The 21,326-nt window shown below is 49.5% G+C and overlaps 1 protein-coding gene across 8 annotated transcripts; it reads right to left on the bottom strand.

Annotated features, from left to right (window-relative positions):
* Positions 1–298: 298 nt before the first annotated feature.
* TMPRSS6 (transmembrane serine protease 6) lies at positions 299–21,315 on the bottom strand. Of its 8 annotated transcripts, none has more exons than XM_037388132.1 (18): positions 20,608–21,315; positions 18,857–19,013; positions 18,526–18,668; positions 18,264–18,331; positions 16,856–17,040; positions 14,071–14,112; positions 12,941–13,145; positions 12,450–12,586; positions 11,764–11,876; positions 11,442–11,551; positions 10,267–10,412; positions 9,222–9,320; positions 6,968–7,081; positions 6,524–6,670; positions 5,660–5,828; positions 3,507–3,778; positions 2,095–2,231; positions 299–1,394 (listed from the first exon to the last, which is right to left on the bottom strand). In XM_037388132.1, the coding sequence occupies exons 2-18, from the start codon at positions 19,002–19,004 to the stop codon at positions 1,236–1,238; spliced, it is 2,394 nt and encodes a 797-aa protein (XP_037244029.1). In that variant the 5' UTR covers positions 19,005–19,013; positions 20,608–21,315; the 3' UTR covers positions 299–1,235. The 8 variants fall into 8 exon arrangements, with proteins under 8 accessions (XP_037244029.1, XP_037244031.1, XP_037244030.1 ...); XM_037388134.1 differs by lacking the exon at positions 20,608–21,315 and adding an exon at positions 20,509–20,593; XM_037388133.1 differs by lacking the exon at positions 20,608–21,315 and adding an exon at positions 19,751–19,881.
* Between the last annotated feature and the right edge of the window lie 11 nt (positions 21,316–21,326).

The following is a 21,326-nucleotide window of genomic DNA, read 5'->3' as shown; positions in this document are numbered from 1 at the left end:
TTTTCTGGGGGCTGGAAGTACTTCCCACTGCATCTTGCTGCATCCCCTCTGTAGGCAGGTGGACTACAGAGCAGGTTTGCTCACTGTATCTAAGTCATAACAGCAGGCAAGGACCACCTATCTGGCTAGCATATTGACCCCACTGTGCCTGGGGGACAGCTGAGCGGGAGGCAGGGGTGTGGAAACTTTTCCCATTGCCAGTTTCAGTATTGGAGTTTGGTCGAAAAGATACAAACCCCAAGATAATTTTTAACAGAGTAAGGCAAACTAGAGCCAAAAAAGGCTTCAAATTAATTTTATTTCTAATTCCAGAGAGTGGCCCATTTTATACACACACACACACACACATACACACACATATATATCTATTTTTAGTAAAAAACCCAAACCCATAGCAGTCACTGTTTAAGCACTGTGCCCTGAAGCCTTCTCCTTCACCTCCTGGATTATCTGAGTTAGGAGATGGAAGCAGCTGAGACACCCTCATGTTAAAGGTATTTGGAAGGGCTGAGGGACGGGATGGGAGGCTGCTCCAGTGTTTTTACACTGAGGGCCAGGGCCAGTCCCTGAGGAAAGTGCAGCAGCGGAGGCTGGGTGCTGCGCCAGCAGGGAGGCAGGACACGCGCCTGGGGGGTGTGATGCTGGTCTCATGCCTGGGAGTCAGTGAGACGTGAAGAGTTGCCTGGCTGAGCTGAACAACCCTGAACAGCACATGCCAGCTAAGAAAAGAAGCAATTAGGGAGATGGAAGAGGAGGAGTGATGGGAGGGGAAGGGGGAAGAAGGATAAGCAGCAGGAAGGAAGAGGGAAGCAGATTGATTTCACGGTTACTGAAATCTAACTACATCAGTCACATTTTCTTTCAGCAAATGTTCCAGCATAAAAGTGTGGCTGAATCACATGGTTCATGGAAAGTTCAACTCCCCTTGTTCCTTTCCTCAGAAATGAGCAATATGGGACCATTGCCGTGTGTCATGTTACCCCTGCCCCCAGATGTTTTGGATGGATGGCCTAAAAACATCTCGGGATCTCCCTGGGAAGCACTGACAGGGAAGAGGGTCTGCCTGCCTTTCTCTACAATCCCCACGGCAGGCTTTTTTTACCCTGCTCAGAAGACCATCCTGGGTCTGACAACATCCCACACAGAAACTCTCTTTCTCTGACAGGCAAGTAGGATTAGAAATAAGTGCCACGTGAGTGTAGGTCTGATGGGGAGAAGGCAGAGATGCACTTTTCTCAGCTCATGGTTTGGTTCATCCAGCCCAGCACTTGAGTGATCCTGGTGTATACTCCATAGTGATTTGGACGTGCGCATCCCATTCCCCAGCTGACCAAACCAGCCAGAAACCACCTGCCACTGGGTTCCTTGCAGGCCAGTGGACCTCCAGAATCACCCTAGAGAAAAGGAAAGAACAATGGGGTGATGGTGATCAACCAGCTTCTCCTGCTGAACGATTATACCAGCTCTGAGTCCCTCTGTATGCAGGTTCCTGTATCCCCTCAACTCATGCCTGGGACATCTGCAACACTTCTTGTATCTTAAGCAGATGTCAAAACCAGTCTCTAGTGCAAACATCTGACCCATTGTTGCATTCCTTCATCATGCAAATTCCTCCCCTCTAGCCGGGTCCCAAGAAGCTGACTGCTCTATTTTTCTTTATGCTCTGTGTGGCATTTCTAAACGTGTGGAGTGCAAGGAAGCTGGTGGAATTTAAGTGGATACCCGGAAGGATGAGAGACAGAGGAATTCCTTGAGATTGATAGTAATGAAGGAACAGACAGGTTACTGTGTGTGACGGATGCTGAATAGGCTGATGGGGTAAGACGCTTATGTAGACATGTGACTTGAAAGTGGGAGGTAAAGAGTGGACAATGGGCTGAAATGAGAAAAGAAGCTTAAATGTTTTTGGATCCTTCCTAAGGCAAAGGTGCTGGGAAGAAGTGGTCCTGAGGGCTGTGGTTGGCCACTTAGATCAGAGGAAGTGTTGGGGGATTCAGGCATTTTAAAGTCTTTTCACACTCATTTTAATTTATGGAGACTAGGGACACACCCCACCTCTGGTAGTCAACCCTGATCCTACAACTCCTCAGTCACCTGGCAGGCATCTTTCTTGCCCTTGTGGTACCCAGCACACAGCATCCTGGGAGAAATCATGTAGTGATAGGCCTCACTGCAGATGTCCTGCTGGATGAGCTGCACGTCCACCTTCTGCAGAACATTGCTGATGTGCCCTGAGGGGTAGAGCACCAAAAGTAGTGCAGGTAAGCAATGGTGGAGCTTCCCACCGTTTACCATGATCCCCCAGCCCATGCCCATCTCACTGCATGCTGAAAGCTGCCATCTGAATTCTGTTCTGCTCTCCACTGGCCTCACAGTCTCTGACTTTGCTAGCAGAGCACTTCATCTGCATGGAACAAGTAACATTCCCCTTCAGTCCCTTTTCCTACAGGAACATAGTGTGAGCACTTCAGCTTTTTGGGACAAGGGGGATTCTGGTTTGGGGAAACCTCTGGGATGTCAGAATTTTGGGTTTGATTCTCATTGACATGGATGTTAAGTCCTTCCAGTTAAGTGTGCAACCCAGGAGTGTCCAGTTCTGGATAGATACATTTAGGAAGCAGCTGGAGCAAGTGTGTGAGTGAGTGAAGGCACCCAGCTGACCTGGGTGAACACATCTATATTCCTGTGCCATGCACTACTAGAAAATGGCTTGTTTTGCTGGTCCTGTGGGGAGGGAACATGAAGGTTCCATACCTATGCAGCTAAACTCTTCCTGACAAAACAGAAGGGATTCATCCATACCACACCATGGGAACAGGTCTTGGCCCATGCTGTCCCCTAGTAGTGTGTGGGTCCTATGTGGTCAAAATGGTCAAATGGTCCCAGGGCGCATACTAATAATTACACAGTGTGATCCTCAGGGGACCCTGCACTGCTCCCATTGAATATACTGGTGTTGCTGGGGGGACCCAGGTCCTAGAGTCTTTTACATTGGGAAAATGTTGCTGCAGGGGCCACAAATGGGTGTCCCCATGAGATCCAGTCCCAGTTTGATGAAGAGCAGTGTTTCTATCTCAGCTCTTTCCATTCGGGCACTGTCTCTGGGGAATGACCCAACAGGATCCCACATGTCTATGTAAGCATAGGGTTGAGCTTTGAGACTGAGGCTGCTCCATGCTGTGACCATGGTTCAACAACGACTAGACAGACCCCTAATTCCTGAAGGGCTATTCTAGTTTTTGGATGAAGGAACACATGCTGTCCTCATACAGATTACCAGACTTTCATGCCTGCCTCTCCAAATGAGGTTTCAAAGCACTCAACAGGTAACTTTGGCCAACCTGTGACCCAAAATCAAAGGGTGTGAAGGTGATAATAAAAAAAATTCAAAAAGCATAATAACGCTTTGAGGTGAACAGAAGCCTAGTCAGCCTACCCCACATCTGAACCTATGTTTCCACCTTGGCTCTGCTACAATAGGCCACCAGCAAAGACCTTGCACCTACCACCTTCCTTGAGGGCTCCCCAGCCAGTGATCCAGCAATGACGACCAGGCTCAAAGAGGTGAGAAGGAGCAGGCAAGCAGATGGGCTGGATTAAGGGTGAGATGATCACAGGATGGTCCAGCTGGAGCAGGGCCACATCATAATCATGGCTGTCCTCCTCGTAATAAGGGTGGAGGAAGAGGCGGATCACCTTGAAGGACACCTCTGTGTGACTGGTGGCATTTTGCAAATATTTGCCCAAGTAAACAGTCCAGATGGAGGCAGAGGCCAGTCTGTAGGACACAGCAGAGAAGATAACTCATCACACGAACGGAAAAGGATGGGTGGAACCTGACTGTTTCTGTTGCAGTCTTTTGAGGAGTCCGATATGGATGATCAACTCCTTCAGTGGGGTGTCTTTTTTTATTTGGCTACTAATTTCAACAGACTAGGTGGGACATCTCTTTGATGCCTTGAACACGTGTACAGTGGGACTAACTTTGGGCAGACACTCATACACCCAGGCAACTCGCTCATATTTGCTTCTTATCCTTAGCAAAGCAGGCTAAAAAGTGTATGTAGATGAGGCAAGCAAGTGGGGCTGGTCATGTGCAAGTGACTATGACAGGACAGAGAGCAAGAGCTGAGCTGGTGAAGCAAAGCTGCAAGGAGGAGACATGGAGGTGCAAGCTCTGAGAAATTTCTAAGAGGGAGTGAAGTGAGAAAAGCAGCTCAGAAGTGAAGGCATTAAAAGGCATGACAGCCCTTTACAGAAACAGGGGCTAAAGCTGGGGACGGCCTAACAAGGTGACACCTCTGAGAAGAGAACAGCTAAGAGCTAACAGCCAGGGGAGACCCTGTCCCCAGCAGGAGGTTGAGGAGCAGAGAGGAGCTCACCCTAGGCCAGATCAGGAGGAAGCAGGAAGATGTCTGATTTTAGGCTCCGAGTCCTGCCTACCCTTTGCCTTACACATGCTGTTTTCTCCCACACTGCGCCTCTGGGTACAAAGAACTCCCTGGGCTGGTTTGACCATCTCTCTTGCTCCAAACTCCCCTTCAGGACCAACCTCTAGCCTATTGTGTGCACAGGCAGATGCCCATAGCACAGTCCACCCCAGGCTGCTGCTGTTCTTCTGCTCCTCTTTTCCCTTACTTCTTATCTCTCACACCACTTAGTTTCTCTCCCTGGCAGGTGCACACACATGCCATTTAACAGGGCTGTGCTGGCTCCATCCATCCTGCACTGGGACACTCCGGAATGGCCAAATCCAGCCCACATGGACCACTTGAAAGGCCTGCTTCCAGTACTGGGGGGCTTCCTTGCAGGGTTGTAGGACACAGGTAGGAGGAGCACGGCAGGAGCAAGGTGAGGTGAGAAGCGCAACTGCAAAGCAACCTCAGCCCTACCAAGGCTAGTGTCACCATACCGAGGATGACCAGCAGCTCCTCCTCCCCAAGCTCCATAGCATCAGGAGGGAAGGGCAGCTGGGGAAGTCCAGCAGTAGTAGCTTGGGAGGTGGGGGACCCCCACTGGCTCACTGGTAGAGAAAAAGTGGAGTTTGGAGGAGGTGGAGACTGGGTCTCAGGGTGCACATTCCTTCCCCGCCCAGCCCTGTCACCTAGCAGAGCTGTGGACCTTCCTCCCCCTCACTTCTTCCTAGCTTGAAAGAGTGAGTGAACCGCCGATTGGTATGTTACTGCTGCTGTTGTGGTATGTACACTGGTGGAAGGAACTAGGGGAGAGACTGTGCTTCCCCTGAAAGAGCACGCCCCAAGGGTGGGCAGCATGAGACCCAAACAGCATCCCCCATAGGTAATGTTATCCTGGCTCCATCCTAGCACATGCTGACACCTCCAAGGTTTTCACAGCATGGGGACAAGCCAGAGCCAAAGCAAAGGTGGAGGTGTGAAATGTCTTCCACTACCATTGCCCTCCCAAAGCTGCTCTGTGAATCTCAGCACTGCCCCTTTTTCCCTGCACGCACACCCAAATACTAGTGTGTGTATCCATACCCCTTTCTCCAGCTCCAAGCCACAGACAAGCATGGCACAGGTGCCAGATGAGAGGTGCAGCTGCCCCATGTCATCTTCACAAGCTGCATGATCCTCCCATCATGCATGACATGGAAAACAATGCAAATCCTCCTGTCAGGTACCCTCCCCTCTCCATTTACCTCTCATCCTGGAAGCAGTGCGCAGCTGAGACCACCCAGCGATCAGCAACGAGTGTTCCCCCACAAATGTGGCGTCCCCGAACTTGCAGGCTGGCCTGCCACGGCCATTCCCCTTCCACAGAATTCACACCACCCACAATCCTGCTGAGAGGGGCTTGCAGCCCACAGTCTGAGGAGAAGGAGACACAGCAGGTACTTCAGGGGAGGAAGGGAGCATAATATGCTGTGCCTGCCCTTCATTTCCTACTTAATTGACTGAAGAGTTTGACTTCTAATCCCTTGCCTAACCCAGCCAGCAGATGCTTCATTTACTGTCCAGGACAGGTCTAGTGCGCGCTCCCTCCCAGTGGTGCCCCCGCTGATGCCTGCACAGCCTCAGCCCACCTCCGGCTGCAGCCTGGGGATGCTTTGGAGCAGCACGCTGTCTGTGCTACCTGCTGTGCTGCTGGGGAACCCTTGCAGTCATTTCCTTTCACTCCCCACCAAGGGTCCAGAAAAAACAAGCAGGGAAATCAGAACACAAGCTCTCTCCCTGCCTGTGATCATGCAGTCATGGGTGATTTCACTGGAGCTTTGTAGGATAGCGTTACTTCACACACACCAGCATAGTGGTCCAACAGGCAGCCTGGGGTTAGGACCTGGCCTGTGAGACATGTCTACCTGGCCTGAAGGAGATGGGGAGCAGCTGTCCAAAGAGTAAGCGCCTGCTTACAGCTCAGCACAGAGCTGGCTCATTGCTGCTGCCACTGCTGCTGTGGGGCTGGGGTAGGGAGAAGGTGATGGAACGATGGAGGGTGGGTGCTTATGCTGGGGTGGTGGGGGGAAAAAGGGATGACTTGCAGCTACGTGGCATCCTGAACCTGCCTGGATGATGTGTGACTGAGTGTTCCTCACCACAACGCTTCTCATCGGAGAGGTCATTGCAGTCTGCAGTGGTGTCACACAGGGGGTTGGGTTTCTTCACACAGGTCCCATCTTCACAGCGATAGGTGAAAGGACCGCAGGGGACCCCTGCAAAGAGGAAGGGGAGCCAAGGCTGAGGGATGTAGAGGCTGAGGTTGTAGATGCAGCCTGAAGTCCTTTGAGTGGAGGGAAAAAGGCAACAGAGAGCTTGGGGGAGCTCCATAAATGATGACGGGGAATTTCCTGAGCATGCTTGGTTAGCTACAAACAGAGCAAATGTGGACAGGTTGGGCACATTGACCCCTAGCTGGTGCCCTTAGCTCACGAGAGGGAAGTATGCTACTGACAGCCCTGGCTCGAGTGTAGGGGAAGGTATTTGTCAGCCCAGCATTGTCCCCTCCCTACCTTCACTGCACTGCTCCTCATCGCTCCCGTTGGTGCAGTCCAGCTGCTGGTCGCACACCCTGCTGAACTCGATGCAAGTGCTGTCCTCGTGGCACTGGAACTTTGCAGGACACACTGTGTGGGAGGGAAGCGCCCAGGAATTGGGCACAAAAGACAAGACATCAGGTGTGAGATCAGGCTCCCAACTGCACCAGTAAGCTCTGCAACCTCTTCCCTGACCTCATGAGGTGTTCTTAAGGCCAGCTGCAGTCTAGTGAGCTGTGAGTCTTTGCCTGCACCCTGTCTTACACTTTGCTGATGCTGGCTTAACTTTCCTGGATTTCTTGGCTTGGCCTCAGACCTGCCTCATCACCATGGACTTGCCTTGATGTCACTGGACTCTTGGTTGACCCCAGATTGCCATCAGCAGACCTGATCTGCTTGCCTTGTTCAGGTTCTGTAGGACTGCATTCTCTCTGGTAAGGTCACTGTTCTTCCTGCCCTGACGTCACCTTCAGCTCATGGATCACCTTCCCTTACAGAGCAGCTGCTCTCCTTGCTCGTGGGTAGGTGAGTCCTGGACAATAATGGATTCTTCAGTGTCCATGAGCTCTGATAGCTGCTCAGGATGGAGATGGGCCTAAGGTGCCTACCCATCATGGAGTCTGACTTCTGATTATACATTTTCATAGCAGGAACTTGTTCTGTGTTTGTGTGTATCTATGTACAGTACCAAACATGATGGGCCAGTACCTCCCAGGCATTTTCTTACTGCAATGGCTGTAATTTTTTCAGTAATTAGCATGAGGCTTCCAGATAGCTAAAGGCAGATGAAGGTCTGAGGCAATGTGAACACTGATTTTAAAGACAGGGACTGTTGCATACAGACACGGAGAAATAAGCAGAGATGCAACAGCGGCAAGAGTGCAAGAAAGGAAAGAAATCACAAAGTTTCTATTTTCTTTTTCAAAAATAAAGGGATGTTGGAAAACACTGAGGAACAAAAATGCATTTTGTTCACTGTGGTCTGTGTTAACCTGTGGAACTGAGTGATACACGATATCCCTGGGGTCAAGATGATAACAAGATTCAAGAAAGAATTAGTTATTCATAAGGATGCATATGTATCCGTGTCTACATGAGGGAAGCAAGCAAGCCCTGATGTCAGACAGCTGGATGATTGGACAGAGTGCACTGTCGGCAAGACTGCAGTCAATACAAAACCCAACACTGGCAATGCTGTGAGAGCTCTCACATTTCCAGAACTGAGTTAAAACTTCCTTGAGAAAGATTTCTCCTTCCTCCCCCCCTCCCTCCCTCCCTCCCTCCCTCCCTTCCTTCCTTCCTTCCTTCCTTCCTTCCTTCCTTCCTTCCTTCCTTCCTTCCTTCCTTCCTTCCTCCCTCCCTTCCTTCCTTCCTTCCTTCCTTCCTTCCTTCCTTCCTTCCTTCCTTCTGCTTTTCTATAACTGCCTTTAAATCTTTCAGAATTGGCCACTGTCTCCAGCGGTTCAGGGAACTTTCTGTCTGTGAAAAAACAGCTGTAGGGGACAACTAATGAAGAATTAGTGGTGGCAGCGATGTGATGAGCCCCCCACCCCCCACCAGAGATGGGAGAATGGATGAATTAGGTGTCATGCCTGAGCCTGAATAGCTGTTTCTATGAGAATGGGGCTTTGCAGGAGTCCTGGGATGCTGGGGATGGTGTCCGCATCAGCACTAACTGCTGTTGGCACGATGGCTGATCTAGGACTTGGATGCTCCCAAAATGGGTCGAAATATATGGGTAAGGCTCTCTACAGATCAAGTGTCACAAATGGCCTGGGGGGGAAAGGGAGAGAGCAGGGCAGCGGGTGGGTTTGGGGAGGTGTGGGCAGGGTGGGAGGGTTGGAGGAGGATGCTGAGAGGTATGACAGCAGAGGGGGCTGTGGCCCAGGGCTGAGCCGGATTGTCGTGCCTGGGTAGGGGCAAAGCAGGGCAAGATGGGGGACAGCCTGGGCAGGGGGCTTCTTGCAGGCTGCCTGGAGCCCTCGGTGCATGGGTACTAGGGTGTTGTCCCAGGAAGGCTGTGCTGTGCACAGGAGCAAGAAGTCTTGCTGTTCCTTCCCGAGTAGGCTTAAGCCATACAGCAGTGGGGATGAGGCTTTTAAGCTTCTAGAGGGAGGTACGAGGCTGTACCTAGGCTAACTGAATCCGTACCATCTCTGTCTTCCCTTGAAGGAGCAAGGGGCTGCGTGCTGCTGAGACCAGGGACCAGCAGGGAGAAGAAATCACTCACCACAATTTCTCTCATCCAGCCCGTTGGGGCAATCTTTGATCCCATCGCAGGCTGGGACGCACAAGCCGTTCACCAAACACAAGAACTCCCCAGGACAGGCTGTGAAACCACCAAAGAGTAGTTAGTCACCAGTGACTGGAAATGTTCTTGCACCAGAGCCCTGTGGTTTGAAAATGGAGTGTGGAGCTGCACACCTTCCTGACTGCATATGTGCTGCAGCAGTGTGCTGTGGCACTTGCTGTGCTCCCCAAAACCTGCCACGTCATCTGCTCTGAACAAGGGCAAATGGAGCCAGCCTGTGCACCAGAGAAAGGAGGGCTTTTCCCCGCTTCCCATTGTACCAATGGGCAAGAGCCAGGACAACCACCGCCTGGTATGCTGTATGTCTGGTTTAACAGTGTTTCAGGACTCCTAATGCTGCAGGAAAGCTGAAACAGGTTCTTTGGAATTATTATTAAAACTTGGTTGGGGCCTTGAAAGGTTGGTGTTAGACACGTGTTGGCAGGTGCGTGTATTCAGGGGTTGGTGTGCGTTACAGGCGCCTTTAGGAGTGAGATGGAGAAACCTTGGAAAGACAGACTGTGGGTGTGCATTTGCATATGTGCATATGTGCATATGTGTATTTATGTATGTTTTCATTTGTCTCTCGCTTGCATGGATTCCAAGGTGAGCAGGAAACAGCTCTAAGAGCTCTTGTAATTGAAATAAAAGTCACTTCAAGCTGGAGGTGGTATCTCATTGAATTCTCAAGAGCAGTCCATGATGTGGGCATTGGGGTGGGACTGTAGACAACTCTCTGACCTGGTGTTTTGGTGCATGGATGCTCTGGCAACATGTGGCCACATGTGCAGAAGCAGCTTTACATGTAAATGCCTCTTCTTTTTGAGACATCAGTGGTGTGTGCATCACTGATTTGTGAACACGTGCCTGATAGGCAGATGGCACCTAGGGCTCACGGGACATGTCATGTGTTTCTTCTAATACAAGCCAAGTGCACAGGGGCTGCTACCCAGCTACTAAGGAGCAGGGAGGAGCCTGAACTTACAGTCAGATTGGTTGTACAGGCTGTAAGCTGCCTGTACGCCAGGGCCGGTTAAGGAGATCTGTGAGGTGAAGGTGATGGTAATGTCAACAGAGGACGTGACTGGGATCCGCTCAGCGTAGGCTTGCAGGGTCCGCAGGCCACACAATCTGAGGAGCAAACACAGGTGGGGTGTCTTGGGCAGGGAGGAAGGAGAAGACAACAAAGTGGGGCAAGGGGTCTCTGTGGGAAGGGGGACACACAGACTGGGTGTGGGGGGAAGCCAGGAAGGCAAAATACCTTCAACATGGCATGAGACCCAGAGTTCAGAGTGACCCTACTATCTTTGGACATTTCCCACTTTCTGGGCAAGGGCACAAAGCAATTCCATTCTTACGTTTATCTTCCATGTCGTAGAAACTGCGGTGCTGACAGTTTAAGAGAGGATGTCAGGGAGAGGAGAAGTGGAAATCCTAAGCAAGGGGAACAGAGCTTCTGGATCAGATACTCCAGAGGAGAAGAAGTTACCCCCCACAGGAGCAGTGGAGAGAAAGTTAATGAGATGGGCTGGGGGAAGTCTTGGATGGAAAGGGGCAATTTTGCAGTAAGTGGGAGAAAAACAAAAGCCATAGGTCTAACCATCTCAGAGCCTGCTTTGAGGAGGTGGGAGCCCAGCATCTCCCAGTCCTTTGTGCCTGGGGAGGGGTGGGCTGCAGCCCCAGCTGTGTATGGATGCTAATTTTGAGAAGTCTTGCAGGGGGAAGTGGCTGTAGTCAAAGCAGGAGGATATGGAGCTAGGCGGAAGATCTGTATGGAGGTGGATGCAAGGCAATGGCACACACAGATAATATTGCAGAGGTGGTGACAGGCAGATTTGCAAACACAGGAGACGTGGGAGGACACCAAGGTTACACAGACAAGAGAAAACTAGGAAGCCTGATGCAAACAGCAAGACAGAGAAGGCAGGCTGGTGGCTCAAAGCAAATTTGTAAGAAATGTGCTCATTGAGAAGCCTGTGAATAAGAGAAGTTAAAAAAGTAGAAAAACAAGAGGCACCAGCACAAACTGTGGCCACTGAGTGTGGTGATAGGCTCTCCTTCCTCAGACCCGGTGGCTGAAGTGAGCAGGGAACATACAGAGATTCAATCCCAGTTTAATCCCAAGTGTTTAGTAAGAGAAATCAGGACCCCAGCACACACCTTCTGTTCTGAATTATCCACTGGCCTTGGGTACAGGGCAGGTCGTGCGTCTGTCTGCTGAGTGCGTAGGCATCGAACCACAGGGTGACCCCATAGTCAAGAGATGGGACCTGCAGGCAAGGGGGTCCAGAGCAGACTGTAGATGGATCCTATGAATGCTGCAGCCCACTCATATGACAGAAATGAGCAGGGCAGGTGTGAAGGGGAGAGACGCTGATTCACACATTGCAGGCCAGAGCACTGGTTGTATTCCCCGCCTAATGCGGGGAGTGCCGCACGGGTTTCAGGGATGGGGTGGATGCTCTTGTGAGAGCTGGCTTACCGTCATGTGCCAAGTGCACTGCGTGTTGGGTGAGTAGTAACTGGGGTAGTGTGGGGTGCCAATCTTTCCCTGCAGCTCCAGGCCCTCCTGCAGAGTTATATTCACTTCGCAGGCTGTAAATACAGATGTTCAAAGCTCTGCTACCTGGCAGCCGAACCCATTGGACTCATGCCATTTACTCATCCCATTGCAAGAAGGCAGAAATGGGGCTTCAAGACCTGATGCTAAAGGTGACTAGGACATTCCACCATTCCCCTTCAAGGGGCCATTTCTACTTGGCAAGACTTTTAGCCTCCTCCTCTTGTCCAGAGAAGGGTAATGGTAACGTATATTGCTGTCTTAGATTCTTATGTTGAATTGACATTTATCTGCAAGTGCATCTGGACACGATGTCCAGGCCAAACCTGGTCTGTCCATGCATGAGAGCTTGGCCTTCTCTTAAAGTATCACAATCACTCATTCTGCTTGCCAGAGCCAGGGCTGTAAAGACTCGAGCCAGATGCTGATGTATGAGTCCAGGTGAGAGAGCAACATCTAACCTGCTTTTTACTGATCACCTCTACCCTTGCAATCTAGAGTGAATTCTGCCCCTAATGGGGATGGAGTACCTCTAGAAGTTGTGATGTTGTAGGAGATAACCTGTGTCCTTCCTGTATCTATGGCCACCCTCCTCTAGCCTTTCTCACCTTCAAGGGGCACTGCCTGCACTGAGAGGATAAAGGGGTCATAGTAGCTGTACATGGCTTTCTTCCACACAACGGACATGACAGGGCCAGATGAAAGGATTTCCACGACGGGCTCCTGCCGGCTGCAGCCATAGATCCTCAGAGGAAAAAGATAAAAAGATGGGAGTGAAGCAAGCAACAAACTAATGGAAGAGAAGAACGAGAAAGAGACAATGGAGGTCTGTGTTATCCTCAGCACATGCCTGCTGTGAGGCACTAACTCAATCAAATAAAAGACCAGCAGAGAGACAGCTCATGCTGCTGTAATCTCTCAGGCTGCATGGCTGGCTTTGTGATATCCCACATCAGTGACTTTAGATGATCAGCAAGAGGCAGGTTCTGCATCAAAGAGAATTTCCTCTGATGTAGTCTAACACCTTCCCCTGCTGTGGTGTGTTGTGCCATCCTGCACGGCTTCCCTGTGGTGCGTGCCCTGCTCAGGAGCTACCTACGAGGTGATGAGGTGTTTCTCTAGTGGCCCAGCTGCGTCATACATGGCCAGGCGGTCCCTGCAGTCTGGGAGAGTCCACTCCAGGCGTAGCTTGATCATATAGCCCTTGAGGCCGTGGAGGTGCCAGAGACAACTGGAGGCCAGGTAGTCAGGGCCCTCCAGCCTTAGAACATCATCCTCTTGGACGTAGCTGTACCTGTAGCAACCTGGATCCGAGGGAAAGATAGAGGGCTTTAAACCTCAGGGTGATGTGAATGGATGCAAAGGGGGACTTAGGGGTGGTTGTAAGGGAAATAGTGTGAGCTCTATTTCAGGGTAAGGCTGACTCATCCCAGTGATCTCAGTTTACTTTTACATATGTTGTGGTGGCACTGGTCCCCTCATACTGTTGCCCCAGTTTCTTTCTATAAGAAAGCCTCTTCCTTGGTTAAGCTAGTGTTACCTCAGGCTTTAAATATCAGCACAGCACAGTTATCTTCCTCTGGCTTTATTTTCTTTTTCACCTCTTTCTCCTCTCATCCTCATATTCTTCCCAGCTTTACATCCCCCTCATCTGATTTCCAGGTTTCAGCAGGCTTCCAGACCAGGATTTTTGAGTAAAAGTCAGTTTAAAGGTAAGTTTCTAATAGCATATCTAATGCAAGCTGCCAGCCACAGCACTTACAACACTGCCTGAAATTACTAGAAGCATCTTCAAACAACACTAAGACAACAGAGTCCAAAATGACGGACAGCACATCCTGTGCAGAGCCATGTAGGAACCCACCCACCCCACTCAGCAGTTTCATGGGGCCTGGAAATAGCACTGTTGTACCAGTACACCAAGCTATTTGACAGGACTCATTAGGACAGGGACAAGACTAAGGTGGCTGCGCTGCCCCTGGGAGCTGGTGTCTCTGCACAGTGTTGTGCTACTGGGGCAGAGGTGTCAGAATGCTCGGAGCCATTCAACACATAGCTGCATCATGTAGTTTGGATCTGGCCAAGCAGCAGCACTGATGCTCCCTTGCTACTGTTCTCATCTCCCCTTCCCAGGACTTACAACTCCAGGAAGCCAACAAGCTTTCCGTCCCCTGTAAAAATCCCTCCCATAAAGTCACAAACTCAAAAAGAAAGGAAAAGATAGCCTACCCAGAGTGGATTTCAGCACTACTATGTCTTTCACACTGGATTCTGTTAGAAAGAAAATATATAAAGGAAGATAAACAAAAAGATAAACTGGTAGTGTCTGAATGCTAGCATGGCAGGTGAGGGCTCCCTCCCTTCATATGTAAGTGACTCACAATTTTGGCATGGGACATCCTCCAGGCACTTCTCTGTCTGCTCTCAGGGACTTGTTTCAGTCATGCCTTCCCCACCTCATCTCTCTGGGAAATCTCTCTAGCCTTTGCTCCGAATCCAACAGCCCCAATTCGTGCTTTCCAGCCCACCATGGGCTTCTCTGCCTTTTTTCTTTGCCTGTTTTCATGTGCCTCTTCCCCTTCCCAGGAGGGCTGGGCATTGCTTCAGGCAGCCATTCCCTTCCTCTGCCAGCCAATCCTACTTCCCAGTGCCTTCACCACCTGCTGACCCTTTCCCTGTTCTCCCAGTTTTATACATACACACACACACACACACACACACACACATATATAGATATAATCCTCACTCCCTCACTGCAAAGTTTGGGAGTTACTGAGGGTGGGGAAAGAGGTCTTTTGATGATCACTGTTTGATGAGCTACTCAGCATACTTAGAGTCCACCTCTGGAGAAGGGAGATATGGAGAAAACCACCAGCAAAGACCATAAATCTGTGGAAAAGAGAGTCACAGGGTGCACAACACTTTTAGGAGAGCTGGGCTTTGCTCCAGCCTCCCAGCTGAACTGGAACTGGTCAGAGATCAGGTGCTGCTGGGAGTAATTGCCAAAATAAAAGACACCATGAGGTCAGTTGGGTGTGAGAATTGTTATTGGGGGCTTGCCTAGGTCAAGGCTTTTGGTCTTCTGTAGGTCCTAAGCAGAGTTTGCAATTCTGTGGGGAGAGTGGAGCAGTTTTGTCATAGGAAAAACAGATGTTGTGGAAAGACAATCCTGTAGGCATAAGGCAGGCTCCTAGAGAAGCTCATGTGCTGTAGGGAAGGATGTGTGCTGAGCTGGTGTTAAGTACTCTTTTATCTGAAGGTAATAAAACTGACTTTCTGTGAGGAGGAGGAATCCCTGAAACTCGCTGGGGGAAAGGGGGAGCCAGTGTCCTGGGCTGAGTGTAGCAGTTAGTAAAAACAAAGCACTGGAGAGGCTGGAGAGGTTCCTGTGCTGGTCCATGGTTTGCAGCTCTGTGTCTTAAGGCAGGCTGCAGCCAGACTTAGTGTTTAGAGCTAAGCAGGTCAGCAAATGAGTCTGTCAGAAAGCAATGATGTGCTAATGACTTGCTATTAGCTATCTATTTTTTCCCTCCAGTTTTACAGAGCAAATGAAGGCAGAGGTTAAGCCACTGGCTTGAGGTCACCCTGGCCGAGCAGTAGAAGAGGTTTCTGGCTCAGTTGCTAAACTGTGCTTCTGACCGGAGAGGGAGGCAGAAAGGACTAGGGAAATCAGAAGGAGCTGGAGAAACTACAGAGGGTGTGTTAATGCCAAAATAGAAGTGTGGTCTGCTGAAATGAATAAAACAGTGAAACAGATGTGAAGGGAATAAGAAGTAACTGGGAGCAGCCAAAAGAATAGCACCATCACTTGTGTTTATGAGTTACATTATGAAGTGAGTAAAGAAAGGGGAAATGCTAGATGGGCTGACTTGGAAGCATTCAGCATATTATCTTATGGTATCTTTCTTAAGTTTATTTAAACTGACTGAGCATAAGGTCTGGTCTGCTGGAAAAAAGTTGTAAGTAGAAGTGACTGATGGTAACTGGAGGAGGAGATGTCTTTATGAGATGCTAACGCAGCTTAGGAACAAGATCCTAACATGGTGGTCTAGATAAAGGAGAAAAAATAATTTTGAGGGAATCAAATTTTCTTTGGGGACATCAAAATATGACACCCAAAACAAAACAATTAAGAAGTGGAGGGAAAAATTAAAATATGGATGGGATATATTAACGTAAGATTCACCTTAGATAAATGCAAGACAACAAATCTGGGGAAAAAGGCTTGGGAATGTAACATTTTGTGGGAAGAAGAAACTTGGAAATGAGAGTCCCAAAGGGAGAGAAGAAACACAACGTATTTTAAAACCTCTGAGGTTTGGGGCTCTGTAAGAGGGATCAGCTCAGGCTAAGAAGTTAAGTCCCATTGCAAACACCAAACACAAATTCCATTGGACTTGGATGAATTTAATATAGTCAGGTCCCTAGTTCTTTATCTAACACCTATTTTAAAGAAGTCCTGTAGGGATGGCTTTTTAAACAGGCTGTGATCTTCACTGTGGGCAACAATAAATAAACCTTAAAATTATATGTCAAGAACCAAAGTGGCAACAGTGCTTTGTGTCAGAGAAAGATGAGTGGTGACTCAGCTACATTGCCTTTGGTCTTCTCTCAATCAAGTAGCCTGGAATAATCTCCCAAAGGAAAGTAGGCCTAATTGCTTGTTATTTTTGAGCTGAGCTGATCAAAGTCATGACCTGTGTAAGATCTTACTCCACAGAGGCCAAAACTGATGTGAGAAAAAAAAAATTACCTAGCTGGTCATGGTCAGCTGTATCTCCAATAATCTTTAATCCTTCAAAGGAAGGATGCTTTTTTTGTCAGATTTCAGTTGTCCTTTATCAGGAAGAAATACATGTATCTCCTGATCCTCACTTTCCCCCTATCCTCTTCAGGTTTCCTTTATCCTCTTCAGTAGTGACTTCTGGTTTTTTCTCCTAACCTCCTTTCAGCAACTTATAAATCTTGGAGCATTTCTGACTGCTCATGACACAGCTGAGCAGCTGGTACTTACCCAGCAGAACCAGTGAGTCTGGGTTGACCCTGTACTCCATCTGGTAGGACAGGCTGCCCGAGCTGTTGAAGCTGGTGGAGAGCTCTTGATGGAGCGTTGTGTTTACCCTTTCAGCAGTCACCTCCTTCTGCTGACTCTCAGGGATTTGGAGGGCAAACCAGAAGAAGAAGGTCAGAGCACCCTCCCTAACAGAGAAATAGCATGTTAAATATCCTCTCTCTTCTTCTCCAGAATCACTGGAGAGACAAAGCCCAGAGATTAACCTCCCCCTGTTTTTCCACAAATCAGACATATCTGTGCAGGCTTCCCAGCTTGCTGCTGTGACCCAGAAGAACCACTCTGAGTGGGGCAGGAGAGCTGCTATGTCCATGGTGCTGCTTAACGTTCTGTCCTTTGGGAGAGGAAGACATTTTACGCCATCTGTCTTTAGTAATGACCATAGGTGGTCAAATTACTGTGATAATTAATCAAGGCTGGTCTAATGAGTAGTCTCATTTCAGGTAGAAATGACCTTTGGTTACTACTGACCAGGGGTTAAAAAGAAACACTCAAGACTTCATTGTCTCACCTCCCAGTGGTGACAAGTGGATGATTTATGACTCAGTACCTTACCACAAGCCATTAATGCTGGGCAGGCTCAAGCTGCAGGAGGCTGTGACTGGGAAAGCTCTGTTCAACCAGCTGGCAGAGAAAATTGGCTGGGGGAGGGGGAAGAGATGTTGAAACAAACCTTTGTTCAGTAAAAGGCTAGAGGAAGAATTGCAAGTGAAACTTTTCTTTTCCCAGTTGAAAATCGAGTTACATCACAATTGGAATTTTGCTTAGTTGAAGGAAAAATTTAGAGGTGTAGTTTTCCATGGAAAAAAATCAGAAGCAAATTTATATATCAGTTTGGAAGTTATTCCTGCTTTCCTGATCTACTGTGATGACCTGAAAAGCTGTAGTCCCACATCTTCCCATTTCACTGTTACCCTATTCCCAGGTGGACCATACTTCTTGGCTGGAATACCTTTTCTGGCCTCTCCCTTTTGGTGCCTAGGATCAGGCCATAAAATCACTTTATTGAATTAGACAAATTAATTTCCAGATGCTTAGTTTCTGCTGGGAATGCCAAGCCCAGGGGTGGGTTTTTTTCAGATCTTCCTAGTGATTTTTTTTCTCTTGAACTTTTGCCTCTGAAAATTTCTCCGTTTTGGTTATTTATTATGACTTCAGATGAACATGAACATCAAAATAGCCCCAGCCCTGTCATGCTGGAACCATTCTGGATCTGGACTGCCCAGCCCAGCCTAGAACTCATGGTGGGGACTGCAGCAGTTTGTCATGGCCAGAATTCAGTGAAACCAGAGTACAATCGACTGGAAGCTTTCACACACAAACAAGCAAATGTGCTGTGGGTGCTACTCACCCAAAGGCATACACTGTGCTCGAGTTGTAATATCGACCCAGCTCTGTGGCACGAATCAGTTCCTTCAGCTGCAATGAGAATGTTGTCTGATAACTATTGTGCAATGTTACAGTGGCAAAGGAACTAAGGCCAACTCTGTGTTTCACCCTTCTAGCTGTACAGACCCACCAAGACTGTCTCTTGGAGGAGGGTACCGGACCCCTTCCTCTTTCTACTCACTGAACTCCCTCAAGGCCAGCTCTGGTCATGAAATTGCCCTCACCATCTTCTGGAGCTTAGCTGACTCCAACCAAAAGGCTCTGGACTCCACCTGCCCAAGGTCCGGGGAGTATTGGCGGTTGAGAACCTGGAGGCTGCCACAGTAGAACTGCAGGATGGCCGGTTCCAGGTGCCATGGTCTGTAGTCTGCCAACAGAAGACACTACTGGATTATCTTGCTGATAAGGTAGAGATAGGGGTAGGAGAGAGGGGTTTACCCGTATATATGAGTCTGTAAAGATCACCCAGAGTCACTACTATGCTTTACGCTCAGCATTGCCTTGACTACACCCCACCCACCTCCTGCATGGGGACAAAACGTGTTGAATTTTTACCTAGGAAATACCAGGTTGCTGCAGCAGCTCCAGCCAGCAAAAGAAAGGCTATCCCAAGGGGCACATAGCGAAGGCAGTCACGTGAGTTAATCTCTGATTTGTCCTTTGAGAGGGAGCTGGCATCTTCCTCCTGTTCCTCAGTCTCCATCAGGTATATCTAGTGACACAGCACACCATGGTCAGGCTGGGTTTTCTGCTTCCCTTTACATCTGTCTCCGGGGGTGCTATGCCATGAGATCTATAGTCTCAACAGATCTGTGTGCTGACTATCAAAGACTTCGCTCAGTGTGAATGTGAGTAAAACTCCTAATTCGGTGGGAGGCAGGCCTCCAGGACAGTGTCCTGTCCGTGCCTCCTGGTAATCCCTTAATTTTCAAAGGTATTTGCTGGGTTTTGCTTCTGCCAAAACCACCAATGAGTACAATAACGAATTTCTCTGGAGACAAACGTGTGGTCCTCCCCCGCTGAGAATTATTTAAAACCTGGTATTTTATTGACCTAGAAATCAATGCAAAAGGAAATTCGTGCCCTCAAATGCACACAGAAGTTGCACAAACCAGTCACAGCCTGGAAGCCTGAAGCTGCACTTTGCTTGCTGTGCCATTTTGCTCTCAGTCCCTAAAAGTGAGCCAACCTTGCCATTCTCACCAGGCTGTCTCAGGGCTAAGCCCATGCTGACACTGACTCACCAGCTGAGCTAGCGAGGAAAGAGCACCTGAGTAACACCCAGCCCTCCACCACATTCTGCTTGTGCCAGGAGACACCTTCTGTCTTCCTTTGCCCCTCATCTCCCTCAGGCTGCTTCTTTTTCTTTCTCCCCTTCCGTCAGCCCCAGACTCTGAGGGTAAGAAATGCCATCGCCCAAGAGAACCATGTTAATCTTCATTATCTCACCTGCCTTCCTTCTCCTTTCCTCTGCTATCGCCCCCAAAGGCTTCCTGTGTTTCTGCGGCTGGCAAGGGATGTGAATGCATTCGTGTGGGAGGGCACAGAGGTCTTGGGGAATGCCAGTGCCCTGTCTACGTGTCTGTGAGTTGTCTTTGTGCCCCGTGGTGCGTATGAGCGTGGGGGCATGAGTGCATGGGAGGGACTTGCTGCAGATGTGAGAAGAGATGGTTGGCCTCACGCACATTTTAGCCTGCACGGATGCCATGGAATGTTCCCACGATAAGGATGAGTGGGCTTCTTCGTCTCCTTGCTTTCCCCTAGTTACTGAGTGCCAAGCCCTCTAGGCTGCCTTCCAACATGGGAACACACTTGTGGAACGTAAGCACCAAATAACTCACTTTAAACCCAGCTTGGTGAACATCAGCACTCGGACAATCAGCTGCACATCTGCTTCCTCTAATACACCCTTCCAGAGAGGTACATGGTACAAACAGGCCCAGCAAAGGCTGCCCTCCCTTGCTTCTCATGGGTCACCTTTCTGGGCAAGCCCTGGTGAGGATCTCCTCCTCAGCGAACCAAGCTGGGTGGAGCAGGAGAGCAAGGGCAATTCTCTGCTATCACAGTATCCCTTCAGAAACAGCGGGCACAAGCAAAGAACCACAGATGGAGGGGTGGGGGGGAGGAGGGCAGGAAGCAACAGCAGCAGAACCACTTTGTTAGATTTGGTGATAGGCACCGGGGTTTCCCCAGAGCTGCAGACCTACCTTTGAAGCCTGCTACTGCCTGTGAGGCCTGGCCCATACCCCTATGCAAGACAGCTTACACACACATGGAATGGGGGAGAAAGGAGGACATCTATTTACCCAAGCTCAAGGTCTCCTCAGCGATCAATAACCTGATGCCATGTCCCTTCAGCTCGGCCTTTGTCCTGCACCGTCCTGCCACGATGGGTCAGTGCACCCTGTACAATGTTTTTTTCTTTTCCGAAATGGAGTTTTTGGAGGCTTGCAGGGCAAGAAGATCTGCAGTCTGAGCAGGTCAAGCCTGAAGAATGTCAGGGTAGAGCAGGAGCACCTCCAGCTGTGCAGAGACAAGCAACCCAGAAGGCTGGTGCGGATAGCTTATGTTGTCCTCCTTGGGGGACAGGGAGTTGCTGAGCAACTGCTGTATTTCTTAGCTATCCTCCTTGGTCCCATTGGAGGGAGAGGCAAAATGCAGGGTGTGTGCTTCCTAGCACAAAGATGAAGCAGATGCTGGCTGGCAGGTGTAGAACACTTGAAGGAGGGAAGACAGGAGTAGCCAGCGGGTCCAGTTATCACAGTGGTCTTGCAGATGAAAGCACAGCACGATGTCTCTCAATCCCCACCAACAAGACTGCCTCTGGTCTTCTTGCACTTCTTGCTGCCCAGTCTCCTGACGCTGGGCTCCCTGCACGCTGTTGCACTGCTGCTCCCTCCTCCCTGCAACATCTGCTTTTCTTCTAGCCCCAGGTCCTCCTCACCTACCTTGCCTGCACTACCTTCTGCTTACAGCCCTGCAGCTCTGTACGTGCCCCTTTGTTTTTCATGAAAAACAACCGCAC

Source organism: Falco rusticolus, chromosome 5, assembly GCF_015220075.1.
Source record: "Falco rusticolus isolate bFalRus1 chromosome 5, bFalRus1.pri, whole genome shotgun sequence".
NCBI classification, from domain to species: domain Eukaryota; kingdom Metazoa; phylum Chordata; class Aves; order Falconiformes; family Falconidae; genus Falco; species Falco rusticolus.
Note: the sequence above shows the minus strand (reverse complement) of the source record. Positions and strands in the feature narration are given on the sequence as shown.

Bases quoted from the DNA above. Each gene is read 5' to 3' on its own strand.
- TMPRSS6 (XM_037388132.1), bottom strand. From the start codon at position 19,004: ATGGAGACTGAGGAACAGGAGGAAGATGCCAGCTCCCTCTCAAAGGAC. The intron at 18,669-18,856 runs GTAAAAATTCAA...TTCTGTTGGCAG, and splicing joins AGCAACCTGGTATTTCCTAG to ACTACAGACCATGGCACCTG. The intron at 10,413-11,441 runs GTGTGTGCTGGG...TTTGCTCCTCAG, and splicing joins TGGATAATTCAGAACAGAAG to ATTGTGTGGCCTGCGGACCC.